General features: G+C 34.3%; 2 protein-coding genes across 2 annotated transcripts in view; one reads left to right on the top strand and one right to left on the bottom strand.

The window, feature by feature from the left end:
* LOC128999495 (general transcription and DNA repair factor IIH helicase subunit XPD-like) overlaps window positions 1–13114 on the bottom strand; it is a 39637-nt gene extending 26523 nt beyond the window's left edge. The window contains exons 1-7 of the mRNA XM_054426057.1: window positions 13001–13114; window positions 7831–7930; window positions 3838–4089; window positions 2713–2946; window positions 1804–1927; window positions 1255–1351; window positions 764–897 (exon numbers count right to left, since the gene is read on the bottom strand). Coding sequence (XP_054282032.1) covers window positions 764–897; window positions 1255–1351; window positions 1804–1927; window positions 2713–2946; window positions 3838–4089; window positions 7831–7930; window positions 13001–13005 — 946 coding nt within the window. The 5' untranslated portion in view covers window positions 13006–13114. The remainder of the gene's footprint in view (window positions 1–763; window positions 898–1254; window positions 1352–1803; window positions 1928–2712; window positions 2947–3837; window positions 4090–7830; window positions 7931–13000) is intronic.
* Window positions 13115–18085: 4971 nt separating this feature from the next.
* LOC128999497 (uncharacterized) lies at window positions 18086–20314 on the top strand. Its single transcript, XM_054426061.1, has 2 exons — window positions 18086–18144; window positions 18594–20314. The coding sequence occupies exons 1-2, from the start codon at window positions 18091–18093 to the stop codon at window positions 19917–19919; spliced, it is 1380 nt and encodes a 459-aa protein (XP_054282036.1). The 5' UTR covers window positions 18086–18090; the 3' UTR covers window positions 19920–20314.
* The last annotated feature ends 231 nt before the right edge of the window (window positions 20315–20545 follow it).

Raw genomic sequence — 20545 nt, forward strand, 5'->3', positions numbered from 1 at the left:
GCTGATCCTGTTGCGCAAATGAGTACAACCTACTCTGCACTTCCTACACCAGTCCATGCACATGGACTAGTGACGGATTTTAATAAGGGTTAGCTCCATAAACCACAGAGATTGGAAAATGGGACTAACACTTGGAGGTTGGTGGCAAATTTACTTTTGTGGTTAATAGCTTTACTACAACAGATGGAGGGAAGGGAGCGAGCTGGTCTAGTGGTAGAGCGCCAGACTTTGGTCCTTGAGGTTCAGGGTTCAAATCCTGCTTTTCACCAATCTTTTTTTTTGTCCTAGGACGCTAGGCACGAGCCTGGGATTGTTTTTCACATTACTTCAGGCTAGACCTAGGGGTTGCGGCATTATCACGTAGATAAAATCCATTGGTGACTTGGCGGGAATCGAACCCGGGACCCCAGGGACTGAAATCCCGCACTCTAACCACTACGCCAGCTCGCTCCCCCATGCTTTTCACCAATGGATTTTATCTAAGTGATAATGCAGCGACCCTCTGGTCTAGTCTGTAGTAATGTAAGTTTAGAGCTAGGGCTTAGCGTCCAAGGATGTGAAGGATGAAAAAAAAATAAATAGTGGGATTTTATATCCATATGGTTTTATTCTTTCCCTCCCTCACCATGAACAACTCTTCTGGTCATCAATTAAAATTTTTTAACCTCAAATTCAATTAAAGTTTATGATACATGACAAATTATATGAATAAAGAATACAACATAAAATCATTCAACTGCAATGAAAACCTTTACATGTTTACCTTTGAGTATTTGGTCGGGAAGTACAGGGTTAGCTAGGACAACGTCAGTTTCTCTTGCTACACTTGCGTCTCTCAACCCCTCCACTAACCTGGCGTACTCGTCTTTCAGCTTCTGTTCATCGACTACTTTCATTCTGCAACAAATCAATACTCACATTAAAAATAATAACTACAAAAAGTAAATTTTCAAGTAAATCTACAACTAACTGTCTGTAAAAGAATCTAAACTGCCGTTATTTTTTTATCATTGTAGCAATTAATTTTTCAGTTAAAATCTATCTGATCTAAATACTTTGTATATGGAATGTATTCAGTATTTATGTGAACATAGGCCTATTGATTTTGTTTAGGCAACTGAATCCCGATTTGCCACTCTAAACACTACTAGGCCTATTAACAAATCGGTAAAATAGAAATTCTGCAGAGCACAGATTATTAAGAGGTACCATTTCAGTCTTGTTGTGAAAAGGTGTTATTTCCCAAATGCTTACTCAGTAATTGTCTTCTCCAGCACTTGAATGTTCGAACTGGCCTTCTCCATCACTCGTCTATTGATCTTGACACTCATTGAGTCAATGCATACGTTGTCTGCAAAGATAACACATTGTTAGTTATGACGGAGCTTACAGTATGGATTTTTACACTGTACATAATAAATAATATTTGTAAACTCCCAAAACTGAGCTTGAAATAATGGGCAGTTATAAACACAAGAGTGTCAAAGAAGAAAATACTGTTATCTAATGAGTCTATTTAAACTTCTGAGTTGTTACAGTTCGGCAAATACTTGAGTTTTTACAAATTACTTAAGTATTAACAGAAGTCAAGAAGTTAATTTACAAACTAAAATGTCAAGAAGAATAACTAAATGCCTTCTACATACATTACACCAGAATTAAATAGCAAATAATAAATTATTGCCATTTGTGTAAATCATTGATGGTCTTTTATATGAAAATGCATTTCCAATGATATTTGTGTTATAATATTACAAAACAGTTCTGAATGACAAGCATCAGAAATTAATGAAAGACACTTACCTATGTTATGTGCTTCGTCAAACACCACTACAGCAGATCTAGTTAGTTCCTTAGATACGACATCTGCAATCTTTGGGTCTAACAAGTAGTGGTAGCTGTACACCACAATGCTGGCGCTCATAATCTGTCAAGAACAGAAAATCCATAGAAAAAAAGATGAAAAAAGAGCAAAGTAATAGATAGCCTACTCTTCACTTTAGACTAGAATCTAAATACATGTTAACATGTTTAAGGGGCTAGCCTTTTTTTATAAATGCTAAACCAAGGTTTTAAAATGTTAGTTTAGAAAAATAAAAAATAGGGACGTTACAAGACTCGAAGAGAGAAAAGTGTAGGCCTAATTTACTCCTTGAAAGAGTATTTTAATCAATAAAATAGATTAAAAAATATAATTTAATTTAAAAATTTATACACATAGGTACTTTAATACACAGAGGTAACTTTAAAGGAAATATTTATTCACATCACATGACAAAACTTTGTATTATTCTTTGTTTTTATAGGACACCAATAATTATGCATTGATATTCAAAGAATGTCATTGCAATTAAATATTGTATGCCTCGTCTTGTAATACTTGATAGAAAGTAAGACAAAGAGGATACACTCAAGCTTGTGTGGCTTCAGTGTTAGGGAGATCGCGGATATGTACAGATTTAGTTTACTTCATACTTCTTGTCTCCACCTTTGACCAGCAGTTGTTGGATAGATTGTCTTGAACTAATAAGTAATATTTAGAATTGTGCAGTCCGTGGCCACAAAAAGAAAATCTTGAAAAAACCAACAACACTATTCTTAATTGCCTGTCTTCAAAACCAAGTTTGATACCGCCTCTTCATTCTAAACTCTTGAGAATGACAAGTCACAACCAACACAGCTTAAAAATATACAATCCAAACTAACACTCACAGCGAATCGGGACACAAAGTAAGGGCAGTAGTTCATGTCCCGGCCGTATTCCTTGAGATCATCCAGGCTGTAGACGCCCGGGGCAAGCGGCACTTCACGACCGGACCTATCGAAGCCCTCGTAGAACTGGCACACTGGCACACTAGAGTCTGCCTCGTGCTGCTGTCTCACATAGGACGCGGTGAGACTGTGACATCGCCCGTCCACTACCTTGCCTTCTCTCTCCTTACTGACCTGTCAATCAATCAAGATAGTAGCATAGGCAAAAAGAATTAAATATAGACGTCAGCTGTGCTGCGGTTACCATAGGTTCTGGCGCACACCACTGGGAGCGCCATGTAGTTACGGCGCAACGTAACTACTCGGTGCTCCCAGCGGTGTGCGCTGGAAGCTATGGTAACTATGGTAACCACAGCACGGCTGACAGTCTATATTTAATACTTTTTATCTATGATAGTTGTATATATATCATTTAAGGCTTTACTTTACACAGGCCTTCAGGATTTAGCTTACCGGTACACACTTTTTATGTCCTTCACATCCTAGGATGCTAGGCCCTAAGCACGGAATCGTATGATACATAACTTCACGCTAGACCTAGAGGATTGCAGCATCATTACATAGCTAAAACCATTGGTGATTGGTGGGATTTGAACCCATAAACATTGGGGAACAAAGCCACATGCTTTAAAACTAAGCTAGCTTGTTCCCCAGACCTAGTAAAAAGCAGCCTAACCCCTTGAGTAAACAACCATTTACAATTAGAAAATCTTCAATAAAGGTAGGCCTCTATATAGGTGTATATATATAGGTACCTATATATATATATATATATATATATTTTTATATTATCTACGATTAATTTTGCCACTAATAAAGGAAATAATTATGATGGGTATTTACTCTTGTTTGAGAATATTCTTAATGTTTTTAAAATCAATTCCCAGGAACTTTACCTAAGTCACAGAATGATCAGTTGCACTGTTGTACATCTTTAACATTGAAAAACCTAAAATATATGGTAGTTGTTGTAGAACCTATACTAGGCTACCAAATCCTTCACAATAATAACAATTATTTTATGGCAAACAATAAAGAGTAGGCTACTAAAATTATTTAACTTACTTGAGGATGAATACACATGTTCTTCCTGGAGCTAAGCACCAAGCCGACCATATTTAACTTGTCACCATTTTGTTCATAGTAGCCGAACAGTTTGCGCAACTCTTCAACTACTTTCTCAATTTCCGGAACAGTCCGAGAGCAGTATATGAGTTTGGTCACATCATATGGATTTGCGACCATGTAAGCGACAATCAAGGACAGCAAAGAAATCGTTTTCCCAGTTCCTGAAGGCATTTCCAGCAGACAATGGCCCTGAAAATCAATAGAATGTTTTGATATTGACTTTTTTATTACCAAATCATTTGTTAGTTAGCTCTGCTAGTTTTAAAAGGGAAAAAATTAAAATGTCGTTGCTGGCATTTATTTAATTTTGGGCGATAAGAGTTTCAGTAAATATTTACCGAAATAAATCAAAAAGTGTGTTGCTAGCCTCGTGAGTAGCATCTCGGATTTCGGTGCGGGAGGGACAGGTTCAGTTTATTCCTAACTTGCCAACAAAGCATATGGGTATTTGGACCGCTATTCCAAAAAGGTTTTGAGTATGCTATCACTCGATTCATCTCCCCTATAAATGCTAACGGCGCAGACAATAATAAAAAAAAGTGTTGTAGGGCCTATGGTATGGTGAAGGTTATAAATGAATTTTTTACCAGCTTGATAACCATTGAAATTTATCAATTATCAATTATCAATTATCAATTAGTTAAGATGGGGACGCCACTATGTGCGTATTTTAACCCAAATATGAGTGAAGGATGAGTGTAGGATGAGTAGCGCGATCTTGTAGTCTTGTTAGTGACTAAGGCCGACATGTTCCTTAGACACAGCTGTTAATTAATAGCCCATACAGCTAATGGCAATAATTTATTATGCTTAGTGGCCCAGGATCACTTATTGAATAAAATGGTTTATAGCCTATTACCTGTCCGTCAGGGCCTCATTACCCATGATTGTTGTCGTCTTATGCGACCGGTTTTAGTTTTTGTGTTTACCGATGACCTCAATTTGAGTGACATGACATTTTTAACAGCCTGATGATGAGATTTTAATCCTGAAACCGGTCGCATAAGACGACAACAATAGGATCACTGACGGACAGGTAATATAAACCATTTTATTGAAATTAAATGGTAGTTGGTGCACTTTATTGTTGGTATACAATATTAAATTTACAATTTTTTAAGTCAATATGTAACAACTATAACATGTTTATTATACAGGGTGAATTTTAAATGAGTTCCCCCCCTACTTTTTTCTGCATTTCTTAAGATATCATCTCCGGACCACGTCAGATCATTGTTGAGTAGTAAGTACTTCATTTTGACTGGGTATACATTTTTGGCCGCCATCTTGGATCCGCCATATTGGATACAAAGTTTTTTTTCAAATGTAAAGGTAGTGTTCTGACCCATTATTTCAAACCAGAATTTTACGCTGATTACAATGCCGCAATTATTTTTTAAAGATCTTGATCCGTTCTAAAGTTATGAGGACTTTTTATAACTTTATTTTTAGCGCATTTTAACATTGTGCATTTACAAACTAAGACCATAATCTCAAAATAGTGCTAGATAAAGATAAGTATACACCACCATTCATTGCCGACATATTTTCACTTGGTTATGACGGATGTAGTTTTTTCAGCCGCCATCTTGGATCCGCCATTTTGAAATGTGATCAATTAATTTAAATATGAAGGTGGTGTTGTGACCCATCATTTTGAACTACTTTTTTATACTGGACTCAATGCTGCAATCCGTTTTTGGTTATCAAGCTGTCTTGATGAAATATTAAAATAGTCTTATTTAAAATTTCAATATTTGAAAAACCAAAGATGTAAATGAAAAACGGATTGCGGCATTGAGTTCAGCATAAAAAGGTAGCTCAAAATGATGGGTCACAACACCACCTTCATATTTAAATTAATTTATCACATTTCAAAATGGCGGATCCAAGATGGCGGCTGAAAAAACTTCATCCGTCATAACCAAGTGAAAATATGTCGGCAATGAATGGTGGTGTATACTTATCTTTATCTAGCACTATTTTGAGATTATGGTCTTAGTTTGTAAATGCACAATGTTAAAATGCGCTAAAAATAAAGTTATAAAAAGTCCTCATAACTTTAGAACGGATCAAGATTTTTAAAAACTAATTGCGGCATTGTAATCAGCGTAAAATTCTAGTTTGAAATAATGGGTCACAACCCTACCTTTATATTTGAAAAAAAAAAACTTTGTATCCAATATGGCGGATCCAAGATGGCGGCCAAAAATGTATACCCAGTCAAAATGAAGTACTTACTACTCAACAATGATCTGACGTGGTCCGGAGATGATATCTTAAGAAATGTAGAAAAAAGTAGGGGGGGGAACTCATTTAAAATTCACCCTGTATAAACGGGAGTGTTAATGATTCAATAGTTCTAAAGTGGTTTTAGTATAGTTTACTTTTAAATGCAATATCTACGCTAATCTTCTAGGGGATACCTATTTTTTAAATAGACTACCGTACTGTACATAGATTTACATTCACAAAAGTTATAGGTAGCTAGGACGATAAAAATGGCCCTCCACCATTCCAACTACAAAAAAATACCCAAAGCTTTAGTTTTATAAACCTAAGAGAATATTATTAGCTAGTTAGAACAGTTTTTGTTACAAATTATTATTAGTTGTAGCGTTACTATACAAAAATAATCAAGAAAATAAATTATTTAAAAAAAAGATAATTCATTAACCTTCCGAGCGTCACTTGTCGAAAAATCGACTCACGACACACTTTGTGTAGTGTCACTTGTCGATTTTTCGACATACGAACATCGTTTACGGCGAAGGCTCTATGACTGACTGAATCGGATTGAACTGGATCGAGTTAGGTATCGTTCTTTTAGTTAGATTCTAAGCTTTCTCCGGAGGTCTGTTGCTAAGCGCTTTTCATTTTAGTTCCGAAAATATTGTAGCAGACAGCTGACGAGCATATTTGTAGACAGCTTGGTTAACCTCGGACCGATGACCGATGTGTTTTATTACGTTTATCATTGTTTTAGTGTTAAAAATCAAAAGTAGTGATATACGTGGTGCATTATAAGAAGATTTAAGTGATTTTGAAGGGCTGGTTGATGATCCTGAAGAAGTAGGTAGTGATATTGATGTTAATTATCAGCCAGATTCCTAGCTATGGTTAGGCTATGCATTCTTAGCTAAACGCTCCTACTGAAATCTGTTTTTCACTCATAACTTTTATTTGATAACTTACCTCACTATATGATTATATATTTGTAATCCTCATAAAATTTAGAACAAAGTGGCTATTTTCAAATATTTATAGGCCTATAATTTATACAATTTCATTGAGCGCGAACTTTTTTTTTTTTGAAATTTTTCCAAAATAATTTTTTTTTTACCTAAAAATAACAAATGTTCCTTATGTTTTATATATAATATTGAAGTCCATGATTTTCCAAACAAAATGGTATATAGAACAGTAGAATTAACATTGTTTTAAGCTTCTCAGATCCGTTTTAATAAAACCTTGCAAATGCGCCAAAAATAGGCGGACATTAAGGCCTAAACTATGGACACTCAGAGGGTTAAGTTAGACTAACCAAATTTTTATTGTGTAATTAGTTGGTTATATGACTGGTGTCCGATTTAAGCACATAACTAGCCTATCTGTTAGCCCAGCTAGCGGCTAACAATGTAATTCAGGTACCATGCCAATTTCACAGAGAAGGGAGCACTTGCCTTTTGGCGCTTTGGCCCTCAACCACATTACATTAACTATAACAATCTCCCTCCATGGCTAGTTTTATTTTTGAAATAGCCTACCTACCATTTGATCTAAGGCCCTAAAATTTAAAAATCTTCTCAATCACGATCTAATGAATATATACGTACTTACCTTCACCTTTACCATTGGCAGTTATAATGAGGCCGCCCCTAGATGTGTAATTTAACCAAAATATTAAGTGGAAGTAGGCTAGGTACTTACTTTGGCATCCAAAGCCCTTTTGAGTTCCTGCATGTAGGCATACTGTTCTGGGTATATGTAGTCGTAAGGGAAATACACAAGCAACCCGTCTACACTTAGTCTGTAACAAATCCACCACAATATGAGAAAGGACATAGCTTAAATTATATCTGAACACAAATGCACCTATGCAAGGATGTTCTTAGCTAAGTTTACTCTTACTTGAACATTCTATGAAGTAACTTAAAATTGGGAACTGGTGCTGTAACACAACACAAAATAAAAATAATTAACTTACTGAGAGCTATGGTTCTTATTGTACCTACATCTTCCATTTACTTATTCCTATCATCCCCCATTGAAACTATCGATTTGATTTGTAAACCTTCATGCGATTTTTTCACCATCAGCAAGTTTGGTTGGTTAGGTTAGGTTATGATAGTACAATACAATACAATACAATACAATACAATATTCTTTATTGTTAATTCGTCAAGAATTACAATAGTGTCAATACAATAGTGAATTGTACATGTTAATTTTCTTATTTTATATAGATCTTATTTTATAATAGATATAATAGATTGATTGATAGATAGATTGATTTTATAATAGATGTTTAATAGTCTTATTTTATAATAGATATATTTACAAATATCGATTATTAATCAATATTTTCAATTCGATAGTTTCAATCAATATTAGCATAGAGCCCAGTTAAGAAACTGTACCCTAAATTTAACATAGGGCGACTTATTTTTAGCGTACCACCCCACATCTTATTTTTTTAAGTATAGATTTGAAATTAAAATAGTTTTCATCAGATAGCCTATGTTTAACCCTCCGAGTGTCATGCGTCGCTGCAGCGACGCGTAACGCACTTTGTATAGTGTCGTGCGTCGCTGCAGCGACTCGCGAACACTGTTTACGACGAAGGCTCTATGACTAACTGAATCGGACTGTACTGGATTGAGTTAGGTATCGTTCTGTCCGTAATATTCTAAGCTTTCTCCAGAGGTCTGTCTCTAAGCACTATTCATTTTAGTTCCGAAAATATTGTAGCAGACAGCTGACTGAGCTGACGTGCGTGTATTTGTAAACAGCTAGGTTACCCTCGGACCGATGACTGATGTGGACTGGAATTGTGTGTACAAGCTAGAGTCTCCTGATGAGATAGAGCAATTTATTACTGATCATATAAAGAAAGTGTTTGATGAGGTTGCTCCTATTGTTTGTAAGAAGGTAACACGGAAAAAAGCTCCCTGGATAAATGAAACAATTAAAGAATTGTCAATTGTTAAAAATAAACACCGTAACAAATATTGGAGGACCAGAGATTCTTCAGACTGGTATGAGTATAAAACCATAAGAAATAGTTTGAATTTCATGATCCAAGAGGCTAAGAAATTATTCTTTTCTAACAAGCTTGCCTCATGTGAAAACCCTGCAGAGTTCTGGAATTGTTTAAAAAATTGTGAGATTGTAAGTAGTAAGAGAAATAGTAGGCTCCCCCCAGATTTAGACATTAATAAGATAAATGAATATTTTGTCAATATGGGATCTTGTAATGATATAGACATTGAATTGCTAAATAAACTTCATCAATATAAAAAACATGGAGATAACGATAAGTTTGAATTTAAAATGATTTCAGAAAATGATGTTAAAGAGGCAATGAACTCAATAAAATCAAAAGCTGTAGGTGTTGATAGTATATCGATACAAATGATAAGATCTGTTAGCCCATATGCAATTGGAGCAATAACACATTTGATAAACATGAGTCTGGCCTCAGGTGTTTTCCCTACAAGTTGGAAGATTGCCCATGTGAAACCATTGCCTAAGGTTGCTGCGCCAAAAACCGTCCAGCATTTAAGACCTATCTCCGTGTTACCTGCAATGTCAAAAATAATGGAAAAGATAGTAACTAAACAAATTGCTTCATTTCTAGATGACTTTGATATATTACCTAAGCTACAGTCAGGGTTTAGAAAAAACCACAGTACTTGTACTGCACTGACTAATATGTTTGCGGATCTATTCGATGCCAAAGATAAAGGCCTATACAGCACATTAGCTATTCTAGATTATTCCCAAGCATTTGACTCTATTGATCATGAATTGTTATTGGCCAAAATGAAGTGCTATGGCTGTAGTGAAAAAGTTGTTTGTTGGTTTCGGTCCTATTTGGAGTCCCGACTGCAGGTTACCAAAATTGGGAGTGAGACATCAGATCCGAGACATCAGATCCGCTTTGCAAATTGCGTGGTGTTCCTCAAGGTAGTTGTTTAGGACCTGTGCTGTTCAATTTGTACACGTCTGACTTGTCCAGAAGTGTAGAATATTGTACAGCACACTTGTATGCTGATGACTGCCAACTACACTTGTCATACAAGCCAGACAAGACATCAGAAGCAATCCGGCTCATCAATGCTGATTTGCACAGCATTTTTCAATAGTCTGTCATGAATGGCCTTGGATTGAATGTTGACAAGTGTGTAGTCATGCATACTGGACCAAACATTATGATGCAGGAATTGAGTAAATCTGCTATAGAAGTCACCCTTGATGGCATGAGATTGTCTGTTTGCGACACTGTCAACACACTTGGTGTTGTACTTGACAAAGACCTCTCTTTTTCTGACCATGTCACATCTGCAGTTCAACGCGCAGTGGGTAGACTGAGAGGTCTTAGCAGATTTAAAACTCTACTGCCAGAATATGCCAAAATGCAACTCATGCGGTCCTTGGTCCTCCCAGCCTTTACATATTGCTTTCCTGCATATGGAAACAGCATCTCTAAGGAGGATATGGCAAGAGTTCAAAGAATTCAAAATTCTGCAATAAGGTTCATTTTTGGCCTTAACCGCTTTGACCACGTGTCCTCCTTCCGAGATGCTGCAAAGCTCATCCCAATGGATGAAATATGCAGGAGGCTGACCTGCTGCCTGGTCCACAAAGTGCTCACGCTGGGAGAGCCTCGGTACCTCAGCGAGAGGCTTAAGTACAGGGGGGAGATCTGCCTGCGTGGTACTCGTTCCGACCGCAGGCTTCACTTTCCTAAAGTGAGGCTTGAGGTTGGAAGAAAGTCATTTTCTTATTTTGGCCCGCAGTTGTATAATGGCCTCCCTCAGGACATAAAGAGCTCCAAATCGTATGGCTCATTCAGGGCCGCAATGCAGAAAAACAAATGCAAATTGTAAATGTTTTTTTCTTTGTAGTTTTTTTTGTATATTAAATTTATGTATATATTAGGTTAGTTTAGTTTTAGTTTGACTTGAGTAAGTTTGAAAATCATGTATATGAAACTCGCTTGTAAATAAAGGCCTTTTTATTTATTTATTTATTTATTTATTATGTGTTTTATTACGTTTATCATTGTTTTAGTGTTAAAAATCAAAAGTAGTGATATACGTGGTGCATTATAAGAAGATTTAAGTGGTTTTGAAGTGCTGGTTGATGACCTTGAAGAAGTAGGTAGTGATATTGATGTAAATTATCAGCCAGATTCCTAGCTATGGTTGGGCTATGCATTCTTAGCTAAACGCTATGTACTGAAATCTGTTTTTTGCCCATAACTTTTTTATTTGCAAATCTACTTCCTTATATTATTATAGATTTGTAATCCTCATAAAATTTAGAACAAAGTGGCTATTTTCAAATATTTATAGGCCTATAATTTATACAATTTCATTGAGCGCAAACTTATTTTTTTTTGAAAATTTTCGAAATTATACATTTTTTTACCCAAAAAAATTTTTTTTTTTTAAATCTTCCTTATGTTTTATATATAATATTGAAGCCCAAGATTTTCCAAACAAAATGGTATATAGAACAGTATAATTAACATTGTTTTTAAGCTTCTCAGATCAGTTTTAATAAAACCTTGCAAATGAGCAAAAAATAGGCTGACATTAAGGCCAAAACACGTGACACTCGGAGGGTTAACAAGCCATAGGAAGGAGCTCACACTGGGTCGGTAATTATTCCGTATAGGTGCCTCCAAACAAATTTTTAATTTTGATATCTTACTTTATAGTTTTTTACCTCCTGAATCCAAATATGCCATTATTTTTCACCGCTGATGAATATTTCTCAAGATATCGCCGTAATAATATACAACATTACAATAAACAAGGTAGGATGGATGACATTTACAAGTGGAATGAACTATGGGTTAACATAACCTAACCTAACCAAACCTCTAGAATGTAAGCAAACTCCTTTTGATGTCAGAAAAGGCATGTCAGGGTGAAAGGTCGTGATTTATGTGAATTAGTGACTGCATTAAGTCCTTTGAAGGTAGGTTAGATTAGGTAAGTTAAAGTTTAGGTTATAATGTATCAAGTTGTTAGTTTATGTCGCCTGCAGACTGTTTTTGTAAAATTAAAATCCAGAAAAAAACACTTCAAATTACTATTTCAAAAATGCAAGCATTTTTGAAAAAGTAATTTAAAGTGTTTTTCTCAGGATTTTAATTTTACAAAAACAGTCTGCAGGCAACATGAACTAACAACTAGATACATTATAACCTAAACTTTACCTTCCTAATCTAACCTAACTTCAAAACACTTAATGCAGTCACCAATTCACATACAGCACGACCTACCACCCTGACATGCCTAAATAAGAACTACATGTAATTAGTCCATCTATATCTCCATAATGTGACGAAATTCCGGCTGCACTTTACTTGACGTCCTACACTCATTCGAATGAAAATATCGATCAATATATCGATTAATCGATTGCTTCATTCGATATATCGTTTGGATAGTTAGGTAAGGTTAACCTAACCTAACTAACCAAACGATATATCGAATGAAACAATCGAATCGAAAAAAAACAATCGAATGAGTGTAGGACGTCAAGTAAAGTGCAGCCGAAATTCCTATTATAGAAAACATTATTGACTACAGAATCACTTGAAATGTTATCCATCCTACCTTGTTTAACTTATTGAATGTTGTATGTTTTTACGGCGATATCTTGAGAAATATTCATCAGCGGTGAAAAATAATGGCATATTTGGATTCAGGAGGTAAAAATCTATAAAGTAAGATATCAAAATTAAAAATTCGTTTGGAGGCACCTATACGGAATAAATACCACTGGGTCTTATGAGGGATGGTAGATTTTATTTTACATGATTTAATATGAGTAGTGAGAGGATGTCTTATTTTGAGCTTACCTCATGATTTTATGTTGATAAATTAATAAAAAATAGTGAAAAATTAATACATGTTTTCACAAATAATAATGATTATGATTTGTTTATGAGTTTACTACTCAGTCAACTGACATACATAAGTACGTACGACCTAACCTAACAACACAAACAAAAACAAAACAAAACACACAAAAAAAAGCTCTTCTTCTTTTTCATTGTTACTTATCTCCAATTGCATGCAAACCAGACCAAAAATTGAATTGATAACAACCATTGATTATAGCTAAACAGGACTCATACTATCATAATTGGTAATAATCATAATTGAGATGAATTATAAGGGAGTTTATTTAATCTACGATTATATAAGGGCCAATTCAATTTAGGCCATTAACTGCAATGGAAAATGTCTCTCAATCAATTTTTACTCCAGCATTTCATTCCTGATGAATACCAGAATTTACAATTTATTTTACTTAATTTTATATCAATTAAAGACTATTTGAGTAAATAAATTTTAGCAGTGAAACAACACACCAGATATTAACAATATAAGTTAATATCTATATATATATACTATATTAAATAGCTCCAGGAATATTCTCCTGGAATTTTAATCTATGCCAGTGCGTAGAGAGTGCCATATATCACCATAGTAACATCACATACAAAAAGAGCAACCATTCTGGCCATTCTCTATCATTTGAGTTTAGGTAGTAATTGCTCTAAAAATGTACACACGGAAGTACCACGGCACTTATTCAATGGTAGTAACTGCTACATCCATACACTGTACAAACGTGTAATAGCCGCTACAGTGTTGTTCGTATAAGAACAAGTTACAAGTCACTAACTTTTAGCAAAATTCCCTATATGGAAGTACCTAGCTATAATATAATTACAGTAGGTGGCACGGTAAGACCTGGGACCGTGACCGATTTACTTTATTATTTAAATTATAAGCCTATCACCAGAGAGCCTAAAAATACTATTCGTTAATATTTTTACATATGTATGTATACATTTACATAGACGTGTGTCCCTGAACGCTAAAACTCAACTAATATATTGGACCGATTTTGATTAAATAATCTGGCTTTAAGGTGTATGGCGGGAATCTTTAATGAGTTCGCGGACTAGCGAGATCGAGATCTGGTCATGGAAACGGGGTATTATGGGTTTTTTACCCTTAAAACATGGAAATACCCTTATTTTCAATACAACCATCGTGTATAGCTTAAAAAGTAAATAATTTTGTATATTGATGTTACTGTAAAATCACGGAAAAATAAAAAAAAAACTTTACATATGAGATTCCTATGTTATTCTAATAGAGGAAAAGAAAACTGTTGTGGTTTGCTTGTTTATGCATATAGTATATCAACATGTCATGATGATAAAATTTTGCAAATTTATTTATTTCATCCCAGGCTATTAACATTTGTTAAAATTTACTTACATACTTTTACGTCTTTTACCTTTCCCATAGCAGCAAACTAAACTTTAGCATATTCTATTATGATTAAACTGGTTTGAACAAGAAAGTAAATAAAATGGTATCGGCAATCTGACATATTATTCTTTCTTCGATTAGTAGTTTATGAACAATCCTTATCATGGTAAGCAGAGTGGGAGTATAACACTGTGATATTTTATGAGGAAATCGCAAAAGTTGCATACTTTTAAACGTTAATTTTTACAGAAATTGGGGATTGCCTTTTTTTAAGAAAGGACTATGACCATTGACTATAATACACTAAATTTGAATTATAATCAGATAAGCCCTCTATTTTTAATCCTTAAGGATTATTAATTAAAAATAATAATTATTATTTTAACAGTCATTTTTACGGCAAAATGCGGGTTGTACTGTTTTTATTTATATAAAAGGATCATAATATACACATTTTTTTTATCAAAATCGTTTGGTCCTTTTTCTGAAAAATCAATTTTCCCCATATTTTATGGGCAAAACACCATTAAAAATCAAAATTTAAAAATTACTGGAGATACCATATAGATTTGTACCCACATATGGTACAAAATTTCAAAATCGTACCACAGGTGTGGTCTAATTGATCTGAACACATCCCCCCAACACACACACACAATATACACTGCAGATATAGCTTCAAAAACCACTTCTTTGGGTTCAGAGGGGCCCCAAATGGATGGATTAGGTGGCTAAGACAACAATAACTATTTTTATCAAATAAGTATAGGGGGGAAAGTAAAAAGGAGCGGTTTTTTCCATTCTGTTCAACAGTGAGTTCCTTTACTCCATAAACAGCCAAATATAGTATGGTAGTGTTTGATGAATCTATGACACTCAGATTAAAATCTCATATCTAAAAGTGGGAAGTTGATTGTTAATGTTAACATAAATGTAATTTAAACAGATTTGTGTAATGCTTAATAATCTTTACAAAATGAGTGTTTATGCTTTCGGAAATGTCATTCTGTCCCTGATATTTCTCATTTGCACTAAAAAGGTACAAAATACTTTTTTATCGATATATTTTTTTTAAATCTGGGTCATTACTTTTTGGTTGGGAGAGGAAAATAGTCCAAACGCTGGTCTATAGAGAGCAAGAAACAAGCTTATTATAAATCACAACTGAGTCCAAAATGATGCTGCTGTCATGATTGAAAGTATACAGTATTTACCACATTATTAGTACAACCGTTGATTATTGATGATAATCATAATTATTCATAGGTATAATTCTTCATAATAATTTGATAGTGTTCCTAGATATAAGTATGACCAACTTTTAAGAGAAGATTATTTTATGCATGTATTGTAGAAAAGGACATTTATTTTAATCTTATTATCTTAGTATATTATCTTATTTTAATCTTAATCAATGCCAGTATACAGGTAATTTTAAGTCAAAAGGTTCTATTGATTGTTATATAGACAATATTTTGTAGGTATTCACTGAAAAAGAATCACTTTTTCTCAGGAGCATTAGAAGTAAATGTTATGTTGATAAAACTTTGCTAATGAAAGAAATCGTTGAAGGGAATCCCACAAAAATAATAATTGCTCCAAAAGGATTTGGAAAGTCAACAAATTTAGCCATGATAAAACATTTTTTTGAAGTTGAAGTTAACAAAAATGGCAAGCGTCTTGAGAAGTATTTGAATTCCAATTATAAACTGTTTGAGGACAACACATTAAAAATCTTAAATGATAAACAATTTTTTGAAGATTATTTTGGCAAGTATCCAACAATAAGTATTGACTACTCTGCACTTTCATCGATAGAAAACTATGAACATTTTTTGAAAAATTATTTACAGATAATTAGTAATTTATTTTCAAAGCATAGATATATTTTGAAAAATATCACTTTGTGGCGTGATGAAAGTGAAATGGTTCTATTTCAAAGTTTCATTAATAAGAATGTGAGAGAAGACAAAATAGTGATTGGTTTAACATGGTTGTGTGAGCTGCTTTACAGACATTTTAATGAAAAGACTTTGGTTTTAATTGACGATTACGATGCTCTTGTGAAAAGCTTTTTGTTCAAGGGAAATAAAGACATGACAAAAATTACTAAACTGTTAGGAGAATCAGAGCAACATTTACTCAAATTTAACAACAGTTTCGGAACTGTACTCACTGGTGAACTAAGATTGTATAGAGGAGAAAATGTGTCTTGTTTTGTAAACCTGAGGGACCGGCTTAGCGAGTTTTATGGAATAGCTGAGAAAGAATTAGAACATCTTCTAAAAGGCAATAATTCAAAAGAAAAGATTAAGTTAAACAATTTTACTGACCTTTTCTTTGGAGGCTACATATACAATGCTGAAAATAAAAAAGTGAAAATATACAGAACTGAGTCAGTTATACAGTATCTGTTGACAGAGTCGTTAAACGTAAGCAGGATGATGAGGCCTGAGTATCTAAATGGATTGCAGAAACTAAGTCGAGTTAAAGGACTCGTCGAGTGGCTGCAGATTTTACTTTCTGGGAAAAAAGTTCTTCATACTCACGTAGAGCTTTCCCAGCCTATTTTTCACAAAGATAATATTCTAACACTAAGGATGGTAATGAACCATGGGAAAACTGAAAAGACAACAATAACGTCAGTTCTTTTCCTAACTCTTCTATACTACTTCGGATACTTAACGCCAGTTGATGAAAAACTACGTTGGTTTAAAATTCCTAACAAATCTGCACGGGATGAATTAAAAACAATTTTAGATGGATGTTCAGATACGTTGTATGATGTACAAAAAATTGTTGAAGTAGAAAATACGAGGGTAGCTAACTATACTAAATCCACTGTCAATCTCGCTGGATCAGAGAGTAAACCAACATATTTTATGGGTAATTTCCTCAACGTTTTGAAGTCGAAATGCATAGGGGAGAAGATAAATATCAGCAGTACCGATGAAATTAAACGGAAAATTGCAAAATGGTTCATGGAGGAACACTTACCTTTCTGAATGTTCATTAAACAACCAACTCCAAAATGTACATGAAGGTTTTGTCATTAAAATGTACAATTGGATAACAGTTTTACTTTACTGACACATAAGTATCCATGAAACTCATAATAAAAGCGAAAAAAATTAGTGTTGCGTGAAATAATTGTACTTGGGTGTTCTCTTTCATAAATCATAAAAACTACTGTTTGGAGGCAAGGTTGTTTTTTTAGCCTTTTGATATTAATTATCAATAGATTAACTATGCAATGGATTTCCTTAAGCTGAGTTTACACAAAGCCAATTGGCTGGCAGGTTAATGACTGCATTTAAAAGGCAATAAGTAATAGGTACTGTAGTGGCTTTACCTAAGTCTTAACTGTAGGTAATAGTTAATTTTTGCTATACCCCAACTCGCTGTGTAGTTTACTACTCTAGATAAATATTTCAATATTTGACTGTGGAACAGTACAACTATAACATAATACTATTATCAGCTCTTACATCATGCAGAGATGGGCTTAAATATTGGACTCTTAATAACACATTATCAGATTTTGAAACATTGTCTATTGAAGTTGAATACTCATTTAATGTAAATTTGTGTCTTGAAATGTGATTTTTATGTTAGGTACAGTGATTACTTCAGTTTCCGAGGAACGAATAAAAATCAGATGTTATTTGTCGTATGTGTTATTTTCGGAGTGTTTCTTTGCATAAAAGAAAAGGTAATTAATTCACAGCCACCTAAGATATATTATATTTGGTGAAATTAAAGTAAAAATCAAGCAAAAAACTCTTATAGATTTGGAGTGGATCTTGTTCAACAGATTTTGTCATTCTTGGTGAAACTGTATTTTTCTAATTTTTATACTTTTACTAATTTTATAGGTACTTAGTAAATTTTTCTAATTGTTATACTTAATAAGTTAATTGAATTCATTAATTTAAAATTGCATGCCACCTGCCTGACTTTTACATAAAATACAACTCTGAAACATAGTAATGCAGCTTACCTATAATTTGACAAGTTCTATCTTCAGCAGACAATTTACCTTACCAATGTTTCATCCTTCCATAATGTATTTTGGGAAGCTGTTGTTAAATTCTTATAACTACCCTATCAACAATATTTATCGCTTCTGACTGTATTTAATATTGTTACAATTTTTTGCAGGCACAAGCTGACTTATCACTTTTTCAATCAGTTTTAAAATCAAACATGTTTATTGACAAGTCTCTACTTCTGAAAGAAATAATAAACGGAGAACCCCTGATATCAATCACAGCTCCCAGAAAATTTGGGAAATCAACAAACTTGGACATGATAAGGAAGTTTTTGGAAATTGAAGTAGACGAGAAAGGAAATCCACTTCCATTAGCGAGTCGTTCTAATCATAAACTGTTCAAGAATAACAATTTAAATATCATTCAAGATGAAGAGTTTTGTAAGACTAACTTAGGGGTCTACCCTGTTATTTATATAGACTATGGACCCCTGTTGCATATAGGGAATATGGAGGATTTTGTGGGAAAATATACAAAAGTGATAAGCGAAACGTTCTCACAACACGAATACCTCTTGAATAATAAAACTCTGTGGTCGAACAATAGTGAAATCAGTTTTTTTGAAAATCTAATTACAGATGATGTGAAAAAAGATCAAATACCGCACAGTTTTAAATGGTTAAGCGAGTTAATGCGGAAACATTTTGGAAGAACCGTTTTTGTTTTGATGGATGAAAGTGATGCTGTAATCGAAAGTCTAATATTTGTAGAAAACAACGATATATTCGAGATCACTAAACTTTTACGAGAAACTGAAAATAATTTGTTACAGTCTAATAATGAAGTTAGAGCAGTTTTGGTGGGAGTCATAAGAGTTTTTAGGGGAGTCTGTGATCCGATCATTTCTCACCATCCCTTCCTCGGGAGTGAAAAATTCGGAAGATTCTTCGGTATAACCCAACAAGAGCTTGACGATTTGTTAAAAAATCATATAACAGATGAGGAGAAACTAACAGAGATGACAAATAAAATAAACAAGTATTACAGTGGTTATTTGCTCTTTTCTAGAGGAAAAACCACAATATATAATACTTGGGCTATCATTCACTTCTTGGAAACCAACACTCACGCTACTGACTATTTATGTAGATCAGAGTATTTGCTTAATTATAGAAAAATATGCAGTGTTTACGGACTGACGGAGTGGTTGCAAAATTTAATACTAGAAAAGGAAGTAAAAAACACCCATGTAGATATTCACAAACCTTACTTCCATAGGACAGAAATTTTCCTGCTAAATTTATGCCTTAAATATCATATTGTTGATCCGGATAAGTATGCAACAAAAATGTTCCTAACTCTTGTTTATCATTTAGGATATCTTGCGCCACTTAAGGCTAATTTACAGACATTCAAAATACCTAATGAAGCACTACGAAGAGAATTGAAGAACTACATACCTGATCGGCCCATCGATCCATTGGCTGATATTTGAGGTTTGGAAAACTGGAGGGAATTGAAGAACTACATACCTGATCGGCCCATCGGTCCATATTGGCTGATATTTGAGGTTTGGAAACCTGGAGGGAATTGAAGAACAACATACCTGATCGGCCCATCAATCCATTGGCTGATATTTGAGGTTTGGAAACCTGGAGGGAATTGAAGAACTACATACCTGATCGGCCCATCAATCCATTGGCTGATATTTGAGGTTTGGAAACCTGAAGGGAATTGAAGAACTACATACCTGATCGGCCCATCAATCCATTGGCTGATATTTGAGGTTTGGAAACCTGGAGGGAATTGAAGAACTACATACCTGATCGGCCCATCAATCCATTGGCTGATATTTGAGGTTTGGAAACCTGGAGGGAATTGAAGAACTACATACCTGATTGGCCCATCAATCCATTGGCTGATTGAACTACATACCCAATGAACCAATCAACCTATTGGATGATAATTGGCTTTCATTTGTAAACTGGAGGGAGTTGAAGAACTATAAACCTAATTGACCAATCAACCAATTGGCTACATGGGACACAAAAGAGGACATACCTGATTGGCTCATCGATCCATTGGCTGGCATTTGAGGTTCATTTGTAAGCAACAAAATTT

This window comes from Macrosteles quadrilineatus, unplaced genomic scaffold, assembly GCF_028750875.1.
Source record: "Macrosteles quadrilineatus isolate MER2022 unplaced genomic scaffold, UCM_ALF_1.0 Scaffold_8__2_contigs__length_117827958, whole genome shotgun sequence".
NCBI lineage: Eukaryota > Metazoa > Arthropoda > Insecta > Hemiptera > Cicadellidae > Macrosteles > Macrosteles quadrilineatus.

Coding starts and splice junctions, on each gene's coding strand:
- LOC128999497 (XM_054426061.1), top strand. CDS start 18,091: ATGTTATTTGTCGTATGTGTTATTTTCGGAGTGTTTCTTTGCATAAAA. Junction 18,145..18,593: donor TTCTTTGCATAAAAGAAAAG/GTAATTAATTCA, acceptor AATTTTTTGCAG/GCACAAGCTGACTTATCACT.